This window comes from Saccoglossus kowalevskii, chromosome 20 (assembly GCF_978046115.1).
Source record: "Saccoglossus kowalevskii chromosome 20, keSacKowa6.1, whole genome shotgun sequence".
Classification (NCBI taxonomy): Eukaryota; Metazoa; Hemichordata; class Enteropneusta; family Harrimaniidae; genus Saccoglossus; species Saccoglossus kowalevskii.
In genome coordinates this window covers 26,828,945-26,851,537 of record NC_140660.1, presented here as the reverse complement: position 1 = coordinate 26,851,537, position 22,593 = coordinate 26,828,945, and the positions used below count along the sequence as shown (strand labels likewise).

The window sequence follows — 22,593 nt, the reverse complement described above, 5'->3', positions numbered from 1 at the left end:
TGCGCTCTATGGAATTATTCTAAAAATAGCTATTTTTGAAGAATATAAGTTTCTCAAAATACGTCACTGTAACACACAAAAGAATGCTATTTTATGGTGTCATGGGAGCTTCATGATTTTACATAATAAACCAATGGATATTGTCATGCGATTTATGACCAACTTTCTCAAAAATGTAGAGTAGGTTTCTATCTTAAGGTGTGTTTTGTATCACGATTGAATAACACTGAAATGGATCCTTAGACAGTTCACGTTAACAAATGTACCAATAGCCTCACACAAACTGTCCTCACGCATACTTTACAGCATTGTCTCGTGTGACCCCGTGTGACCTCACGCTGTCTGGCAGTAAAGTTTACAATCCAAGGCTAGGTAATTGATGAGTTAGTATTTTGCACACCCTAGTTGTGTGTTACTGTAAAATACTTTATTTTAGCTAGAATTAATTTTCGCTGAAAAGATTTTTGGGTGTTTTGTATGGAATTTATTTTCACTGATTTCTGACGAGTTGAATGTAATATATAGGAAAAATGGTATATTCGCTGGATTTTATTTTTACTGAATCATTCCTTCATCGAAAATAGCGAAAATTAATTCCAAGCACAAATAAAGTATTTTGTAGTATTTGGAATACCACACTATAGTTGATTTATGTACACTCTAACATTTCTATGGCGACTACATTCCTTGTACAAAAAACATATTTTTAACATTGTGAGACTCTTTCGTTTTTATGGAGTATTTTACAACCTAAATTCATAATTAGTAATGTTATTGTTCACATAGAGGTTGTTGGACAGGCTATATATTTTGTAATTTCATTCAGCTCCTTTCAGTCATAATTCAAGTGAAATGACAAAACATCGAGAATTTAACAAATTATGTGTTAACAAAGAAACTAGTAAGCAAGACTGCTTAGAACAGAGAAATTTGTAAGTAAAGACTGCTTAGAACAGAGAAATTTGTAAGTAAAGACTGCTTAGAACAGAGAAATTTGTAAGTAAAAACTGCTTAGAACAGAGAAATTTGTAAGTAAAGACTGCTTAGAACAGAGAAATTTGTAAGTAAAGACTGCTTAGAACAGAGAAATTTGTAAGTAAAGACTGCTTAGAAAACAAAATCGTAAGTGAGGACTGCTTAGAACAGAGAAATTTGTAAGTAAAGACTGCTTAGAAAAAAAAATCGTAAGTGAGGACTGCTTAGAGCAAGACTGTCCATTATTGAAAGTATAGCATCACTCACAAACTCCGGGAGAGGGCTTGTAGTTTCGCCTTCGTCATTCCGTCAGTGTGTCCGGAGTGATTTCTCAGAGATGGCTGGACCGATTTTTTTGAAACTTGGTACAAAGACATAGTGGTCAACCATACATGTGCGCGTCAATTTATTTCCGATTCGATCAAATATGGCCGACTGGCGGCCATTTTTAATGCCAAAATTCAGTCAAATTCGGTCATTGTGTGTCCATCGTCATTTCTCGGAGATGGCTTGAATGATTTTGTTGAGACTTGTTACAAAGACAAATGGACCACCCATACAGATGCACGTTGTTTTACTTTTTTGAAATGATAAATATGGCCGACTGGCAGCCATTTTGATCATGGCTTTTGTCTGTCCATATGCCCAGAGATGCCTTGACTGATTTCAATGATACTAGGTACAAAGACACAGTGAGGAAGTATACATATTCACATAGATTTATTTCCTGATTTGATCAAATATGGCAGCCTGGCGGCCATTTTGAATTTTGGGTGTGTTCATCATCATTTCTCGGAGATGTCTAGACCGATTTTGCTGAGACTTGGTACAAAGACAGAGTGACCACTGGTACAGATGTACATGTACATTGATTTATTTTTTCAAGGAATCAATTAATGAGCTCATTTGCATATTTAATAATTAATTTGAATTCTTGTTAAGATCTTGTGAACTAATAGTTCAAATCAGACCAAACTTGGTAGAGACTTGATTTGTCAATGTAAGATATATGCTATGCAATATTGAGTTTCAACTCAATTAATTGGCTCATTTGCATATTTAATTAATTTTTAATTTTTGTTATTATCTTGTGAATTATTAGTCCAAATAAGACCATACTTGTTATAGACTTACTTGATATGTCGATATAGGATATGTGTCTTGTAATGTTGATTTTCAACTTAATCTTCCTACCCGATTTTATACATATACATTCAAAACTTTATAATTCATAGCCAACTATAATCACATCTGACAAGTGGGGGGCCGTGTCATCTTCAGATGACTTGTTCTTCTAACCACGCTTTTTTGACATAACCAACAATACTCTCCAGAATAGTTCAGTTTATACATGTACATTGAAAACGTCCGTGTCTACCGGTAACCACGCAGTTTCAGATCGAGATTGTGTTACCCATGGCACCATGCACATTAAAGCGGGAGGGTCGTCACCTGCGCACGCGCGGGAATTGAGTCCCAAGCGACGATAACAACACACCCTAAAAACGCAAAGGCTCATGGATAGACGCTTATTTGTAAACAATGACACGCTTTGGCCATCTGACGCATGCGCAGGTAACGACTCCCCGCTTTAAGTACATTTATTATGTCAATAACGTAATTTTCAACGTAAACTTTAGTAGTAAAAATAATTGTGACAACATACTATCGTTTCACTCATAAAACTTACACACAGCTTTATTTAGAATGTATAGTTACACCATATCACGTGCACTATTTATTGTCCAACTTTAATTGTTATCTTCCCTTTCCGTCGACCTATTTTCATTGGCGTGTGCGATAGTATAACACGGTAATGTTTTCTCAGACAGATTCCCAGACAGACAGACAGACACGCAGACAGACAGACAGACAGACAGACAGACAGACAGACAGACAAACACACAGTTCACGTTAATCAATACTCTCACGTGTACGTTTCATAATTGTCTTCTGTCTCCATGGTGTTTGTTAAATCGGCAGGGCAAGGTTGGGTAATTGACGAGTCAGTGAACTGCACAACCCGTAATATAGGTTACTGGCGAGACATACTAATTGACTCAATGTTCATACTTTGAATTGGTTCTTTATGTAATTCTAGTGAATATTTGTTGTATTGTTATTCAATGAAGAATAAAACGTTTGTGCATTGACGTCGATCGACTTACTATATTGGTTAAACTTTTCTGCGCAGTTTTTTAAAGGGCGGCAGTCGACGTGTCGCGTCCTGTTCGATATGTGACTCATAGCGACGTATACAACGCGTGTAAAATACATTGTTTATTTACATGAAATTCGAACACGCGCTGCGCGACGACCACCGCGCTTTAAATAACTCGTCGCTGTGAGAAGTTCAGGTTGGCGCGGTATTCATGTAAACATTGTATATTTCGTCGCATTATTAGTATTTTGTATACTATGCTCAAAATTAAAATCCCAATAAAGATAACATTATTATGATACAGGCGGGAAAGTAACACGGCTATTGCTGATGTCAGAGAAACGCGCAATGTTGAAAGGCTAATCAACATCCAGATATATTAAAGCGGAAGAGTCGTCACCTGCGCATGCGTCATATGGCCATAGCGTGACATTGTTTACAAACAAGCGTCTACCCTTGCGCAGGTGAAGACCTTTCTGCTTTAATTCTAAGTAATTGTCGACATATTAAACAGGGTTCTTAATGTTACTGAGATAAATAAAATGATTATGAGGTATTATGGATGATTATGAATATTAACGTATCAGTGAGTTGTCATGGTTTAATTTGTGTCCAACTACTTTTATTCCCGTCTCTACAGTCTTCTGACGTTGAACACTGTGTCGATTTCATCATCGATCTGGCTTATTGAATGTATAAATATCAGATGCAAAAAATCGAAGTGTCAAAATCTTTTGACAACAATAAACAGTGTCTTTGATAACGTATGAATATTCATTTTGACCTGGTTTTTTTTGTTGTTGAATAGTTGAGGAATAATGCTCGCGACAACGTCATTGTTTGGAATTACGTATAAAGGTAATCCGTTTCGACGTACAGACATTGCAGTGCAGAGCAAACACACAACGACATCCACAGACAGCGCAGTCAGCCACAACCCACAACATCGGCATTCTCTCGAGAACTATATAAATTCAAGTAAGTAGAAAATTCCTAAAAGTATATTCTTGGTGGTGATGGTGATTATTGGCCGTTGTTCACGTGTTCGTGTATTAATAAGGGAATACTTGTATGATGTTTAAAACAAATGTTTGGCTTGGTTTGGAATTATGCATATTATATCTGAAAATCATTAAAATAAATAAATAAATCTGGGTCAGTGGATTGGGCTTCCAACGTTTGTGGCATTTTCGCACAGGGCAAGGAACAACTCCTTTTTCTATGTTCATCCCAGGTCACGTGACCCCATATTGGATTTATCTGGAATCAACCGACCATACCAATGCGAGGAAGAATGTGTAAATGATTGAGCTGCGTGCGAGGGTTTGTGTGTATGCGTGTATGGTATCAATGTTGTGAGGATTTTATTCAACTTCACACAAGAATGACGACATACCTACCAAGTGAGTTCCATCACTATTTTCATAATTTATATTAAAATTTAATCGAAATTAAGGTAGCGGTTTTCTTCATTTTTCAACAAAATGTTAAAACGTTTGCCTAGAACTTGATACATCATCCCAGCTTTTCGGAAATCTGAATCTTGGAAAGATGTTGCTCAAATTAGTGTTTTAAAAGACAACACAAATAACTACAACTGTCGTTTCGTAGATGTTTGCATAATGTTTATCTTTTGGATGATTTAAATGACAGCATCTTATCCGTATACTCTGTTGTTGACGATTCTGATATAAGCTTTCTGTCGAAAGCAATGCGTGTTTATTTAACGTTCCTTGTCAGTTATGTTTCCGTTTACGCAGAGAGCTTGTGTCTATCTAATGTACCGTTGACATTGTCGTTTTCGTTTTCTATTCTCAGCAGAGGTTTTAATACATTCACGCTATGGGTTGGTGCATGGAAGGTACTAACGTTAGTACCTTCCATGGATGGTGTCAGGACGGTCCGACCCTGGTCGTTTGCGGCCCTGGTAAATAAAAAAACAATCCGGGTCTATCAGTAAATAAACAAATACAAACTGGTTATTTGTACGTTGTGTTTCTGGTTTTAGATTTCATTTCAGTTCCGCACAGGGTCCGCATTTTTGTGGTTTGTTGGAATGTGTTTCCATGGCGAATTGCAGAACAGAATGTGACAATGTAGCAAGATGCCTTCACTTTGTGGCCATTAAACCATTGTCTTTGGTTAAAAGCTCGACGTCTTGTACTTCATACGCTAAATTACAAACAATGAACTGTTGGTGGGCGCACAGTCACTCTACTAAGAGAGTGACTGTGGTGGGCGACAGAGCATTGTTTAAAGCGCGGCTCCGCGATCACAGGGATTGCACCAATGCATCATGAGAAATTTTATTTGCATGCTCCGCCCAGTTGTTTACTGAAGTTGTTAATTTCGTAATATCATGCCTTCTTATCCGATTTGAAAGGATTTATTGAATCGCGTTGTTCAACGCGAACATGGTCATCGCAATGTTTTGAAAGCAGTTTTCTTACTTGCATCATTGAGCTCTTCATTTAGCTCCGTACTTTCACGAAACAGCGCATCGTCATAAATAATTGTGGTTTATTTGAATGACCTACACAATGTAGTTATCATACAGTACATCGTTTTCTATAATGTGTCTTGTTGGTAGGCAGTAATGGCGTTATACAACGTGAAAAAAAGTCGCCAATTAAATAAACAAAAAACAAAAACATTATTGATACGGCTGTGTGACACGAGCATAGCCAGTTGCCCGATGCCCAATATACACGAATATATGCATGCACGACTCATACGTTACAACAAGATCTTGAACACGGACAAAGTTGTCGGTCACGAGTCATTTCACTGCGGGGATATATTTCAGGGAACATGACATTTTTTTTGCGGTATCTTTCAACTTATTTATTTCGAGACACATTTGTACTTTTTTTTGGTGTGATTAGATAAAAAATGTTTGGTTTGATTTTACTTTGGGAGACGTGGTCGGAAAGAAATGCGAATGATGACCAAAATTCGTTTAGGACAAAAATCGATGGGGTGGAAGGAATTCATTGAATATACTTTCCAAGAAAAGAAAAATTCCGACGATGACTACTAGGCACAGACAAACATGTTTGGCAGCAATAATCACCGGTGCCCGTAGCTGCGTTCGAATTCTATCGGTATAATATAATAGCAATAAACCCCCCCTCCCCGCCACTCGATATGGCACAATTCACGGCTCGTGCATATACAATATCTCTTAAAGCGGGAGGGTCGTCACCTGCGCACGCACGAGAATTGAGTCCCAAGCGACGATAAGACACGCTATGCCCATTTGACGCATGCGCAGGTGACTACTCCGCCGTTTAATACACTCGCATTCGGCTGGAGTTACTGCTTTAATCATGGACGAAAACATACTGCAACTCACGCAAAAATTGGACGATTTGAACAGATATAACGACGATCAAAAAGTCAGAACACACAGATTACATTTACTGTTAGATCGAAAAGTATGCGCATGTGCGGGTCCTGTGCGTTTGGCACTGGAACAACATTACAAAAACATACGAGTCAATAAACGATCAGCAAAATCTGCTTCGGCACGCACTCTACGGGCGTAACACAGTCACTTGGGGGCTGAAAATCAATAAATACTAATTTTCAAAAAAAATCGTCCGCTATACGTATATAAATAAACTGTGGGGCGTAATGCCCAATTCAATACGTACAATAGGCGTTGCTAGTTTGTCTATAATAGTCTGAGTTTTGAAACACGCATAAAGGCGCTCTCCCTTGCAGAGCCTTCGAGCTTTTGATCTGGCCTAGGCAGCCACAGAGAGCCGCAACTGGTGGGGGCGTTCCCTGGCGACTACCCAACTTAGTGATAAAAGACCCATAGTCTCTGCGAAAGAGAATGTGGTATAAAGAGCGCGTATCTGAAATAAAGCTGTGTGGTCTGGTCAACAGAAGAACGGGTTTCAACAAAGAAACTGTTTTTCAGTAGAAGCGGGCGTTTTCCAATGAATAAACTGTACAATTCAGGATAATATTGTTGTTTAATGCTTATTAAAAAAGAACATATCAATAATTTAGAATCACTTATCTCACACAAATAAAAAAAAATATTATATTCGCTTTTAACATTGTTCAATTATGCTACCACGTGACTACTCACGTTATACCCACATGACTAGCACGTGACTAATTTTGAGTATACCTTTATGTCTTCAACATGTCTATGTCTGTCACACTTAAAGCTATTAATATGTTCTTGTCTATATAGAATCAATAATGTTGGCCTTGATTATTGTTGCTATGGTGACATCCACAGTTACAGCACAGGGTGAGTAAAAATGCACGTGACTTTCATTGTCATTGCCTATTATTACAACACGGATACTTTTACTGTATTGTTTTTTTATTCTTCTTCACTGGTATGTCGGTGTGTAGTCAATGTTTTAATATGATTTACATACTGTATTGCTGCATTGTGTTGCTGCGTCGTATTACCATACGCAAACACAGACGTAATACCATACGCAAATACAGACGTATTACTATACGCAAATACAGACGTATTACCATACGCAAATACAGACGTATTACTGTACGCAAATACAGACATATTACTGTACGCAAATACAGACGTATTACTGTACGCAAATACAGACGTATTACCACACGCAAATACAGACGTATTGCTATACGCAAATACAGATGTATTACTAAACGCAAATACAGACGTAATACCATACGCAAATACAGACGTATTGCTATACGCAAATACAGACGTATTACTAAACGCAAATACAGACGTATTACTGTACGCAAATACAGACGTATTACTAAACGCAAATACAGACGTATTACTGTACGCAAATACAGACGTACTACCATACGCAAATACAGACGTATTACTAAACGCAAATACAGACGTATTACTGTACGCAAATACAGACGTATTACCGTACGCAAATACAGACGTATTACTAAACGCAAATACAGACGTATTACTGTACGCAAATACAGACGTATTACTGTACGCAAATACAGACGTATTACTAAACGCAAATACAGACGTATTACTGTACGCAAATACAGACGTATTACCGTACGCAAATACAGACGTATTACCATACGCAAACACAGACGTAATACTATACGCAAATACAGACGTATTACTAAACGCAAATACAGACGTATTACTGTACGCAAATACAGACGTATTACTGTACGCAAATACAGACGTATTACTGTACGCAAATACAGACGTATTACTAAATGCAAATACAGACGTATTACTATACGCAAATACAGACGTAATACTATACGCAAATACAGACGTATTCCTGTATGCAAATACAGACATATTACTATACGCAAATACAGACGTATTGCTATACGCAAATACAGACGTATTCCTGTATGCAAATACAGACATATTACTATACGCAAATACAGACGTATTGCTATACGCAAATACAGACATATTACTATACGCAAATACAGACGTATTACTATACGCAAATACAGACATATTACTATATGCAAATACATACGTATTCCTGTATGCAAATAGAGACGTATTTTTATACGCAAATACAGACTTATTACTATACGCAAATACAGACGTATTACTATACGCAAATACATACGTATTCCTGTATGCAAATAGAGACGTATTATTATACGCAAATGCAGACGTATTGCTATACGCAAATACAGACGTATTACTATACGCAAATACAGACGTATTCCTGTATGCAAATAGAGACGTATTATTATACGCAAATGCAGACGTATTGCTATACGCAAATACAGACGTATTACTATACGCAAATACAGACGTATTCCTGTATGCAGATACAGACGTATTACTGTACGCAAATACAGACGTATTACTATCCGCAAATACAGGCGTATTACTATACGCAAATACAGACGTATTACTATACGTAAATACAGACGTATTACCATACGCAAATACAGACGTATTACCATACGTATTTACAGACGTATTACTATACGCAAATACAGACGTATACCAATCTTTTTCAGGATTTTTATAGTCTTCTGAAAACATAATTTATATTATTGCATATGTTATGTAGTTTATTTTGATTCGTCCCTGAAATCAAATCGGTATTTCCACACCCCAAATGCAAATGAGGTCTGAGAGCAAACAAAGTAGTCCTTTTAGGAGTACCGTTTTTCGAAACATAGCATAAATAAACAATATTTAGAAGTACAATATTTTTCTCTTGGGGGTACATGAATATACTTGCCAAGTGAAAGTATTATTTATTTATTTATTTATTTATTTATTTATTTATTTATTTATTTATTTATTTATTTATTTATTTATTTATTTATTTATTTATTTATTTATTTATTTATTTAGATACACAAGCAGGAGCATCTTTTACTACTGAGACACTCTCCCCATCCATGTGCGAACAAGAAAGGAATTTGTCCTTCAGTGTACCGTACACTGAAGTGTCGGGTATCGCAGACACCATAATTGGCATAGGTTTCTACTACACAGATTCCTGCCAATACGAGGATGCAACCGTAAAATCCTTTCCAGCAGTTTATAGCGAAACCATAGATGTTGCAATCGATGACTCTGACACCGTTAAGGGCGATATCACGATACCAGCAGACACGGCCAATTGTGACCAATACGTCTGTCTGTGTGCATTCATTAGAATGAAAGCAGACACGAATGAAGACAATAATGATGTTTGTGTTATGTTAAAAGGTATGTTTTACACTGAATCGAGGCTAAGGCCAAAAAAAAAAAAAACTAATGTTGCCCTCAAGTCGGAAAATTGAAAAATTTCGTCGGTCGGTCGGATTTTTTTTTAAAACTCGTGAAAACTAAGGGTATCGTAAATAGCCGAGGTATATGGGAATCAATCAAACGCATGCTAGATATTAAACACAAAAATCAAAGTATTTCTTTCAGTCTGTTGTACCCTGGCGATTAAAAAACGGTCCGAGATCGTTAATTTTTAGAGAAAACACTTTTTTACTGCTTAAAATGGTGAGTTTTTAATATTTGGGTCTATTAAAAAAAAAAAAAAAAAAAAAAAACCGTGACCCGATATTTCATATTTTTCGGTCGGTCGCTGAGGGCAACAAAACAATTTTTGTTTTGCCTAACGGTAGATAGGTGGTAATTGCATAACTTAATTCAGGAGATGGTGAGTACATACCATACCATAGCATAGTATAGACACATTCACTTGGTGAGCTGGTTCAAAATGACCAAGTCCCGATAACATGACAAAGTGTGTATTCGTGCGTTATATACGGTAAATCACGTGACACAAAACGCCTGACCTGATTGGGCATTATTTAGACATCCACCTACAAGGATGGTAAACACTAAATCAAATAAAAGTGTACCGGTTTTGAATGACCAGGTCACGTGACACCTGCTGACCTATCATGGGGGTACATTCGTACGATTCAGTCCAGTTTCGTAACATACATATTGGGTACATTGCTCAGTAGTATTTGGCATCGGTGTGCTTCACTTAGACTGGCACAGTTGGGGCAATTAATTTGTTTTTGTAGTTTAAATAAAATAAAAAAAATTATTTAAACTACAAAAACAAATTAATCGCCCCGACTGCGCAAGTCTATGCTTGACTATGTAGTATGTAAACCTATATACGCTCCTTTGCCGAAATTCTTTAGTTTAATTCACCACCGGCTTTCGATCGGCGTATCACAGCACTCTCACAGATCCCCTAGGTACAGTGGTGCGCGTCTTAGCAACGTAGAACATTCCGTGACGTAAGTCCACCCCCAGGAATTCTATCATTCTAATTACATGTTTTGTTTTTATTTCAATCAACAGATGACCCGACCGATGCACGTGAGTATTACGTAATGTATAAAACATACTTTTATAAAAAACACATTCTTTTTTTCTCCGTAAATGAATGATTTGCATTTATGCTAATTATCACATAACAATTTTTTAATGTTTTAATGGTAATGAACTACCTTAAAGCGCAGTGGTCGTCACGCTGCGCATGTGCGACATTTGTGTTGGTAAACATTGATTTTCCCACGATCCAATGCGCTCTTCAAATGAAAATTACAAGTACATGTATGAGGTTTGATCTAGGCGCGACTTGCACTGATTACCGCCGGTGACTCCTTCGATACCTTCCAATCACCTAAAAATTACCTAATTAAAGCTTGGAAACGTCTCAGTTTGTACTCGTTGATCTGCGCAACAGTCAAAGTCGTCATCTTTGTTTATATGAGACCCATATATCTCGTGCACTCGTAGCGTGATTACAACCGCCCTTTAAAAAGAACGTCAACGTCAACGTAAGCATCGTTAATCTGTATCCTCGTTAAGGTTATCTCACTTCTCGTTTTGACGAGCTGGTCTGTAGCAGTACTGTAAACCACTTAATTGTCGCTGTGAGCAACTTTCAAAATTTGGTGATATATATTTTGTGTTTCTAACATTACGAATATAAATGTATTGTCTTGTCATTCTGATATCGTGATATGTTTTTTTTTGTTTCAAGCAGCAGCAGCTGAAAGCACGGATGAACGCGAGTATTACTTAATATATTTTTAAATGACAATTAATTTAAATAAATCGATTTAATTTCAAGAATTATCGAAAGATACGTGATAACAATTACATTAATATATTGGTTACCTGTTTACATATATATACCATATACCATGTTTTTATTCACTCATTACATATGTGTTTTATCCTAACAGCTGACGACCAAGATGGCGACAGTAAGTTTTGACTAATTCTGTTTTTTTTGTAAATTTATGTTTCGATGCAATGCATTCGATAAAACAATTTGCTATGAAGCTTCTGAAAGACGTGTCTTACAAATGTCTATGACGTCAAAATAACCACACCCATTTCTTTCTCTTAGTGCATGAATGATTTTGCTACCAAAAAATATTATATTTAAAATTATATTTATTTCATGGGAATTATTGAAAACAAAAGGCGAAAGAGGTCGTAAACATTCAATATAAACAAATTTGTAATGTTTTTTGTATTGTATTTTTTGGTAATTTGAAGAATTATCCATAAATTTATGTTTTTTTCTGCAGAGTGTTCCGCAAACATCAATATAGCAGGTATGTGTATATTACTGATACACTACACACTGGTAGGTGTATATTACTGAAACACTACACACTGGTAGGTGTATATTACTGATACACTACACACTGGTAGGTGTATATTACTGAAACACTACACACTGGTAGGTGTATATTACTGATACACTACACACTGGTATGTGTATATTACTGATACACTACACACTGGTAGGTGTATATTACTGATACACTAAACACTGGTAGGTGTATATTACTGATACACGACACACTGGTATGTGTATATTACTGATACACTACACACTGGTAGGTGTATATTACTGAAACACTACACACTGGTAGGTGTATATTACTGATACACTACACACTGGTAGGTGTATATTACTGATACACTACACACTGGTAGGTGTATATTACTGATACACTACACACTGGTATGTGTATATTACTGATACACTACACATTTTACAGTACATATTGTTATTCTGCGTGATGATTCTATGGGCTATTTCTTTTCAATAAGTATATTTTTCATACACTGTAAAAGTGTCATTTTTCTCGCTACGTGCAAGAATTTACATCCAAATAAAAAAAGTCGTAAAGAATAATCCAGGGAAATTACATTTTCGAAACTGTAAAACGACTAGATAACACAATTCACTGCAAAATTCAATTTCCCTTGTAAATTGTAAAAAGCCCTTTTTATTTCCCATAAACTGTACCAACTACCCCCTTGCCCCCCCCCTTCCCTAAAACAGCAGCAAATGTATCATTTTGGAAAGTTCAGTGCACATACTTGTATTACTGAACATTGTAGTTGATTAGAAGAACGTAGTCGTTTATATATGCTCAGTATGTAAGCGGTTTCCAAATCATGTGATCACACGTGTATTTTAAAGCAAGGGGGGTCGTCACCTGCGCACGCGCGGGAATCCCAAGCGATGATAACAACACACGCTAAAAACGCAAAGGCTCATGGTTAGACGCTTGTTTGTAAACAATGTCACGCCATGGCCATCTGACGCATGCGCAGGTGACTCCCCCGCTTTAACAGTTTTATAACATTCATCTTTTTCAGGTTGTACATTCGTGGCGTGCATGCTGGTTGTCATGGAATGGCTGTATTAAACTCCCCTCTATGGTGACTACGATGATTATATCACTATAAGACAACTACAGTGTCATTTATTCACAAAATGATATCATTTGCTCACTCTTCAAAACGTTTTGACAATATTTTCTTCATATTTCAATATTTTTCTTGATGACATGTGATTAAGAAGTCAATTTTCAATATTGTAAAAACATTTCAAATAATTGACATACAATTTAGTGGGGTTTGCAAGGTTTTATCTTATATATAATGGAACATTATTTCCCATAATGCATTTCAATTTAAATAGCAATATACTTAGCAAAGAAAAATTGTAAATCGGGTCGAACTGGTTTCACCCGAATTTTATTATGAGTCGTAAAATAATGTTAATGAATTATTAATAAACGGGATTTGTACATTATACTTCGTTCGTTCAATATAATAATAATTTATTCAACACGAAAATCTACTACAGAGAGTAATTTTATGGTTGTAAAACAAAAACAGAAATAATACTTCACACAACTAATATCACAAATAGCACATTAAATACATAAAATTATAGAACGAGGAAACAATATAAGCTAATGTTATTGTTTAAGATAAAGCAAAACTGAAGTACAGTTCACTGCAACAAAATCACGAATAAAACATTGAATAAATGTAACTAAGTATGGAAGAAAAAAAAACATGAAAATAGTAAAAGAATAGAACTACTAAGCTACTAAATATGCCATTGCATTAAAACTACCTGCAGACTAATTTGATGGAGTTGCTATGTTTCATCTCTTAAGTTCATACGTGTATGTATGAATTGTGCAGTTTCTATTCCTGCAAAGCTTGTCATAATTAATCGAAATTTTTCGTCTTCATTCATTTTCAAAAAGTCGGATTTTTTGCCCTGTATATATTTAAATAATTTATTACGGGGTATGTCATATTTACTGCATCCTATTAAGAAATGGTACTCGTCAATTTTATCATCTGTGCAGAGTTTACATATTCTTTCGTTTGCCAGACTCAATGAGTAGTTTATGATCAGAAATTCTAAATTTGCAAAATAAATTTTTTATATCATTTTAATAATTCTCCATATTAAAGGTAGTTTTAAATTTTCTGTATGAAGTTAGATTGTTTGTTGCTCCATTCATTCTGCTGTCATTAAATAATTCCCTTCTCCATGTTTTTACATAATTTTCTCTGAGTACCTCCCCTATCTTCTTTTCATGTTGTTTTGATAATTCTGAAAGATTGTTGTTTTTAGTTTTCTCTTCTATTCTTTCTACCCATCCTGTTTTCCAAGTTTTTATTTCCATAAAGGCAGTTGCTACAATGTTGGGAATTTCTGGGGATTTTAGTTTCAACCAATATTTTAACATTTGTGTTTCAATTTTGACATTCAATGGATATCTACCCAGCTCTCCAAGAATAGCATTTTTTGTTGAATTTTTGCTGACACCTAAGAGAAATCTACAGAATGCAAACTGTACACTTTCTATAATGTTACTATGTTTTGCTGATTCTTCTGAATATGTGGGTAACAAACACGCGACACTATTACTATGGATACGTATGTACAATGTTGATTAGCCCCTAACAAAATAATATGAATTTCAGCTGCTACCCCATAACATCGTCACTGTTTGCACAAAACAGTTCCTTCTAAATTCAGGACATAATTTCTAAATTTCATATAAAATATGAATAATCCCTCTACATTCCTCACTCGTATGACATCATCATGGATTTGTGTTTCCCCGTATTGTACCCTTTTTTGTCTATGGCTCAGATGGTATGCAGCGTCCATGCATAGCATACAAGAAGTCGCTCGTCTGTGATGACGTCATACTCACTCTGAATAATACAGAGGGATTATTTTATATAGCCCCGAGATTTTTCCTCTTAGGATAAGGTCAGCAGACACAAGTGAGTTTTGTATCAGTTCGAGCCCCAGACCTAACTTAGAGCTACTCAGAATTGATTAAATCAAAGAGGAAGGGTCGTCACCTGCACACGCGCGGGGAATTGAGTCCCAAGCCCAAGGAGTTGGAAAAATTTATGTATTTTAATAAATTATTAAATAATAAATTGTTATATAACTTTTCTTTTACCCCCCCCCCTTCCTGGTATCGATTTCAAGTAATCACTGATCCTTGTTTATACCACTCTTTCCTTTATCACAACTTTGTTACGCGCTAATGTTATATGCAAATTTTAACGCGCGATGTAGACACGCCCTATTATAGTACAATATATAAAGGATTACTTGAAATCGATACCAGGAAGAGGGGGAGGTAAAAGAAAAGTTACATAACAATTTATTATTTAATAATTTATTAAAATACATAAGTTTGTCCAACTCCCTGTGTCCCAAGCGACGATAACAACACACGCTAAAAACTCTGGGTAGATGCATGTTTGTAAACAATGACACGCTTTGACCATCTGATGCATGCGCAGGCGACGAATCCCTCGCTTTAAGAAAATACTACAGGAGTTTGTCACAGATAGTTCAACTTTATCACTTATTTCTTCCCAGCCATATGGCAATGGAGTTCGCTGCGATCAACTCTCTATCTCAGGTTGGGTTGCGAATCCCCCCCCCCCCCACATTAAATAGCAGCGAGGCAATACGTCACCAACCATTCATTGCACGTCACGTGGGAAAGCCCTTCACATTCGTTATACATAATAACGGCTATCGGCGACAAAATATGAAATATCGGGTCACGTATTTTTTTTTAATAGACCCAAATATTAAAAACTCGCCATTTTAAGCAGTAAAAAGGTGTTTCCTCTGAAATTTAACGATCTCGGACCGTTGTTCGACCCCCAGGTCCCCGGGGGATAAGTGGCGACTTTGAACCTCGGGTTGATCTGTATTTCTCTTACATGTTCCAACTACTATGAAGTCCATACACCTCGGCTATTTACAATAGTTTTCACAAGTTTTAAAAAAAAAAAAAATCCGCCCGACCGACCCAATTTTTTAATTTTCCGACTTGAGGGCAACAAAAGTATTTTTTTGGCCTAATCATACAATATCACGTACAATATATTCCTCATTAAATGCTTGCAGACAGTAGATTGATTGGCGGAGTGACTTTTCACTCACATTGTCACTACTACGTTGGATAGAAAAACCGACGCTGTCTTTCTTTCCCCGGCTTGAAATGCTTATTCTTTAAAGACCTAATTCACTTGCCCCGGGCAAGTGTTTATTGGAGGTGTGGCTATGCTAATGAATGTTGTTAATCATTTACATAGCCTATGTTTACAGAAACCCTTAGTTTATTTACAAGCTGATAACATTAATCTGCGTAAACATCGATGCGTGTAACGGTCCAGTCAGGCTTGCCTCTATAGAGCATGGACCTAAGCTACATAGGCATCTCGTAATGACAAAACTATTAACGCAGTAATAAGGAACGTGTTACGAAGTGATGTGGCATTGATTCATGCTTAGGCCCCAAAAAATTGTTTTGTTGCCCTCAGCGACCGACCAAAATATATGAAATATCGGGTCGCATTTTTTTAATAGGTCCAATAAAAACCAGGGAGCTGTAAAAACTCACCATAAAAAAGTGTTTCCTCTAAAAATTAACGATCCTGGACGTTGTTTGATCCCCAGGGTTCCCGGGTGAATTTGAACCTCGGGTTGATCTGTATTGACCGATCCAACCGACCGACCCAATTTTTCGACTTGAGGGCGACATAAGTTTTTTTTGGCCTTATATAAACAATAGCCTTCGTCTGAACTGCGGATTTACAGTATTACGTCATTTGCCATCCTCGTATCAGCCGGATAGTTAGACATAGCCTGTAATAGAAATGCGCAAAGTATGACGATTTGGTTTGGTAGAAATTTTCTACATGAATGAAACACATTTTATGAATAAGTTTTAATTATTTCACATTTTTCAGCAAATAACGTTATTCTGCGTGGTGTTTCTCCCTGCAGAACTATGAGCTATTTCATGTCAATGCGTTGTGACGTTCGTGTCACCGAACACGCACATAGTCATGTCCCTGTTATTCTTCATGAAACTAATAAAACAACGACAAATGTTATATAATTTTGGAAAGTTCAAAAGAGTGTCAAAAAAACGTCTGCATTTTAAGATACTAAAGATGCCGTAATAATGGGATAATTGTCAAAATAAATTTGTCTTGCATGTTGTTTATTATGCAGCGTTTTCCAATATTTAACTTAATATTGAAATTATACTTTAAATCATAAACTCGCAACAATTTTAATTTAATTTGCAATATTAAATCAATAGAATACTAAATCGACAAAATCACCAAATAACTTCTGTGGCTGATATTGAAATCTGTATACGCACACCTATTTTGTGTGACGTCACAATTGGTATAACTACCGAACTACTTATCAGTTTATTTAACCGCTACGAGCATTGGTACAAAAGATAACATAGAGGTACTGTGTTTAGGCTTATCTGTATAAATTGTCATAGACTGAGCGTACATCGGGGTGAGCTATAATTACTTTAAATTATTTTATCAATCTTTCAGGAATATGTCTACCTGTAATGCAGGAATCTGATTGGTTGTCTTAGTCACAAGGTATAATAAACGAATATGTTAACAGGTCGATACGGGAATATGTCTATTATTGATATGCGGTTATGGTCTTACCTCATGATTACAACAGCCAATCAGATTCGCGCATTACAAGTAGACATATACATGAAAGATTGCTATGATTGAATGCCACAATTTTTTTTTCTGTTTTAAGATTTATTCGGTATAATAATAAAATATTCACCCCAACAATGCTGGGCATACAGTTTTAGAGACCCTCTGCCTCATCTCAGATGACATTGAGCTCGCAAAAACTATATTCACCTATCTTGTGTACATTTGTATAATGTCACCGCTGGTGGCGTTGTGTTTTTGTCTTGAGAAGGCATGTCCCATGATAATATATTTTTCTTCTACTGTAATTAAGCTGGTATTAATTTCATTGAAATAACCTTTTGGGTGTTTTCTATGGAATTTATTTTCAATGATTTTTGTCAAGTTGAATGTAAAATATAGAAAAAAAAGTATATTCGCTGGATTTTATTTTCACTGAATCATTCGTTCAGTAAAAATAGCGAAATTTATTCCAAGCGAAAAATTTATTTTTACAGTACTGTATAATACTTTATTTTCGTTGAAGATATGATGCCGTGAAAATAAAATCCAGCGAATATAAATTGTTTCCTATATACTTCACATTCAACTCATCAGAAATCAGTAAAAATAAATTCCATACAAAACGCCCAAAAGCCTTTTCAGTGAATATTAATTCCAGCGAAAATAAAGTATTCCACAGTATATTACCAACATTTTACTCTATTATTACACATTCTGTGCATAAATGAAATAAACATGGGGAAAAAAACTGTTTAAAAAAAATACACTGTAAAAGGTTGTTGCAAGCCAATGAATTTGTCTGAGTTACCCCCGGTAGTATCAGTCTATATAAAGAGTTCAGGTATACCCTCATCATTAAATTTCCAGAGAATACCAGGCAGATTAAAATAATTACAGATAATGAATTGTCCCGGTTTGTTAATGAAAGCTGAGCAATTCCTTAAAAAACTTAATAATAAATGGTATTCAATATTTTGGGAAATGTAAATTATCTATAAATCGGTTCTGACGAATGTTTAAAAGAATTTGGATCCATAACAGCTCAGATTTTAAAGTTCGAATTGGACGGCGAACATAGCTTCAGCTTTTTAAAATTTTTATTTAAATAAGCGTTTGTTTTTATTATACAATTTTTTTTTACTTTTAATATTTTAATTTAAATGTTTTGGTAAACTCGAAAACTGACAAGCGATGGTTAAAGTAATATAAATTATGACGTACGGAATAAAAATATATAGTAAAAATGAAATATTCAATTCCTGTCGAACAATACATAGATTTTAGTCACAATGATGCACATGCCCCCCCCCCCACAACAAAAACATGAACTACCGGTATTAACAGTTACTGTTCTGTGTTTTTGATTGGGTTCATACTTGTTTTCCTCAACACAAATTAATTTACACACAGGATAAAAATATAGTCTATTAAAATATACAGAAAATAAGGGAAATCAAATTTGTGGTACGCCAAGACGTAAAATAAACCGCATAATGCGTCATTTACCTGTCAGCAGTGTGCAAGTCAAAGTCTATACCCCCACCCGCACAGAACCTCCGAAAGCCTCAGTTTAAGAAAAATTGTTAGTGCTTTGTTGTTTCAGAAGAGGGATGTGGATTTTTTCCCCTTTGATGAAGAGTAAATTTTTATTCTCGGAGATGAAGCTACGTCACACAACGTTATACGTTGCTAAGACGTGCACCACTGTACCGAGTATTTCAATGAGCTCTGCTCTGAGGAACGCCGGTCCAGTGAAAACAGCTCAAGGTAATCCCGAGCAACCAAATGCATAGAATATTTTGCGCAAGTCTACATTTCTTTTATGGAAGTGTCCATAACATCACTGCATATCATGAATAATTAATAGCAATGAATGCGCCTCAGAATAGACTAGGTTAAGTATTGGTATAAACGTACATATACAGCAGTTAATAAAAAAAAATAACCATTAGACAGAGTTAATTGTTTGAAGAACATGAGATGATTTAAAATATAAGTGTATTTTTTACACATATCAAATGATAGGACACTATTACCATGCTGTGCTCCTACAAATCACAATGACAAAAAAGAACTAATTAGTAACCATAGTAATTATCTTCATGTATATCTGTGTTTTGTGTATGCGTACAATTTACACCGTAACGCCACTGTACATCGCTCAGGCAGACAAAATATGGAAAAGATCACTTCAGAACAGTATAACTAGTGTTTTGGTATAAAATGGGTTCCCTGAATTTCTTGCATAATCCATAATTGCAGTTCTGTACAAAAATGACATTAAATATCATACTTGACCACCAAATTAAACTAATACAACTATTCGATCTTGCAATGTGGGCTGCTATCTGATCTTAAACTGGAAAAATACTAGACATATGGAGGGAGGGTGAATTTTTCTTAACTGCCACTTACCCTTTAGTCTCTGTTATCACCACAGCCCAGCTATAACGCTAGAATGGATAGGTCTAGGTTAGTTACAATGAAGATAGTCAATAACTAAAAGCAACAAGATAATTTTACATGTACCGGTAAAAATAAAATGAAAATCCAATGTTACTCTGAATGCGTTTGGTGGTCAGATTTCTACCAGGAAAATCAACAAGCAGCCTCTCGGCTGAGATAGCTCCACTGTTAGCAATGCACATGGCAATTAAAGAACAGAAGATATCATTAGAAAATGAACAAATCTGAGAGGTCCACATGTAGTACCTATATGTATAATATATCAAAGCAATTGGACTTGCGGTTTTCAACAAGAAGTCGAAAATATCACTTTTTACCAAAAACGACAAAAATATTCACCAAAATTAGAAAATTAAAGATATCATTACAAAATGAACAAATCTGAGAGAGGTCCACATGTAGTACCTATGTGTGTAATATCAAAGCAATTGGACTTGCGGTTTTTAACAAGAAGTTGAAAATATCACTTTTTACCAAAAATGACAAAAATATTCACCAAAATTAGAGAATTAAAGATATCATCATGAAATGAACAAATCTGAGAGAAGTCCACATGTAGTACCTATATATGTAATATCAAAGCAATTGGACTTGAGGTTTTTAACAAGAAGTCGAAAATATCACTTTTTACCAAAAACGACAAAAATATTCACCAAAATTAGAAAATTAAAGATATCATTACAAAATGAACAAATCTGAGAGAGGTCCACATGTAGTACCCATGTGTGTAATATCAAAGCAATTGGATTTGCGGTTTTTAACAAGAAGTTGAAAATATCACTTTTTACCAAAAATGACAAAAATATTCACCAAAATTAGAGAATTGAAGATATGTTCATGAAATGAACAAATATGAGAGAGGTCTACCCAAGGTACATATACAACAAGTATCAAAGCATTCAGGCTTGTAGTTTTCAAGAAGAAGTCGAAAAAGTAAAACATTGACACGGACAATCACTCCTATAAGCTCCGCTCGACAAAGTCAACAGCAGAGCTAAAAACAGATTTGTTTCACGAGTCTTGCACAACTTTTTTTTTCACAATATTGGAAAATTAAATGACAAAAGAAAGAATAATTAAAGAAAGCTTAAAAAGAACTCCAGTGTGCCGAGACACATTAAAAATTAATTCAAAATTACTTGTACTTGAGATATTGATAGAAAAGCTGAAAACTAATTACATGTAAATCAGGAAACTGATATGAACAGATTTGAGTGTAAAACTAATAAGGTCTGCGTAATGTAATATCTTTGTACCAAGTTTCATTGAAATGTGATTCGAACAAAAAAATTATGAATTATTATGCTTATATGAGAATTAATATGAACTAATTTGTTTAACCCAAAATTAATTGGGCCTGTCTATTGGCCCAGAGCATCGAAATTTGATTAGTGGTTTTTGAGATAACGATAACATACAGACATGGTAGCTGCAAAGACTCCCTTTTGTGCTTCGCACACAGGAGTAAAAAATGGTGAACAAACAGACATTACAACACACTTGTTGGTATTTATGGTTTATTTATGAAAATCACCCACTATTTGACATATATTATTAGTTCATAAGTTACTATGACAACCACCAAATAACATTTACTGCAATCTTCTTTCACTGGAGGGATAGAAATGAGTTGCAACTGAAATTCAGAGCTATTATATGTTGAGGGCGCTATTCATATCCAGGGATTCTCACAAATGGTTGTCTTGACAACTATAATGCACAGGACATATGGTTGAGGGCGCTATTCATATCAAGAGTTTCTCATGATTGGTTGCCTTGACAACTGAAATGCACAGCATATATGGTTGAGGGCGCTATTCATATCTAGGGTTTCTCAACATTGTGGTATTCTGAGCAAGTGCATCTCCACAAGTTATCTGATAATTAGATTTATGAACTATTTTAGCTGGGATTTTGGCTGTTCTGTATGATTTTTTTGAATAAATATGAAGTGAAAATACAGTGCATCGCAGTATACAATAGGAGAAGTACAGTAAAATACTTTATATTCTGCTGAGGGGAGGATTCAGTGAAAATAAAATCCTACAAAACACTTTTGTTACATTCAACAAATTAAGAATCAGTGAAAATAAACTCTAATGTAAAACACCAAAAAAGTCTCTACAGCAAAAAATAATTCAAGCTAAATTTTGTAGTAAGCCCAACTTAACTGAAATATTCAAGC

At 35.5% G+C, this 22,593-nt stretch overlaps 1 protein-coding gene across 1 annotated transcript; it reads left to right on the top strand.

The window, feature by feature from the left end:
• Window positions 1–9,509: 9,509 nt before the first annotated feature.
• Window positions 9,510–13,701, top strand: LOC146730185 (uncharacterized). Its single transcript, XM_085494265.1, has 6 exons — window positions 9,510–9,824; window positions 10,932–10,949; window positions 11,623–11,646; window positions 11,825–11,845; window positions 12,176–12,202; window positions 13,263–13,701. Exons 1-6 carry the CDS (start codon window positions 9,512–9,514, stop codon window positions 13,310–13,312), a joined length of 453 nt encoding a protein of 150 aa, XP_085350391.1. The 5' UTR covers window positions 9,510–9,511; the 3' UTR covers window positions 13,313–13,701.
• Window positions 13,702–22,593: the final 8,892 nt, after the last annotated feature.

What these genes read in the sequence shown, in the direction of transcription:
- LOC146730185 (XM_085494265.1), top strand. Translation starts at nt 9,512, where the DNA reads ATGTGCGAACAAGAAAGGAATTTGTCCTTCAGTGTACCGTACACTGAA. An exon ending in AGCTGAAAGCACGGATGAAC is followed by an intron (nt 11,647 to 11,824) that starts GCGAGTATTACT and finishes TTATCCTAACAG; the next exon opens with CTGACGACCAAGATGGCGAC. An exon ending in TGACGACCAAGATGGCGACA is followed by an intron (nt 11,846 to 12,175) that starts GTAAGTTTTGAC and finishes TTTTTTCTGCAG; the next exon opens with AGTGTTCCGCAAACATCAAT.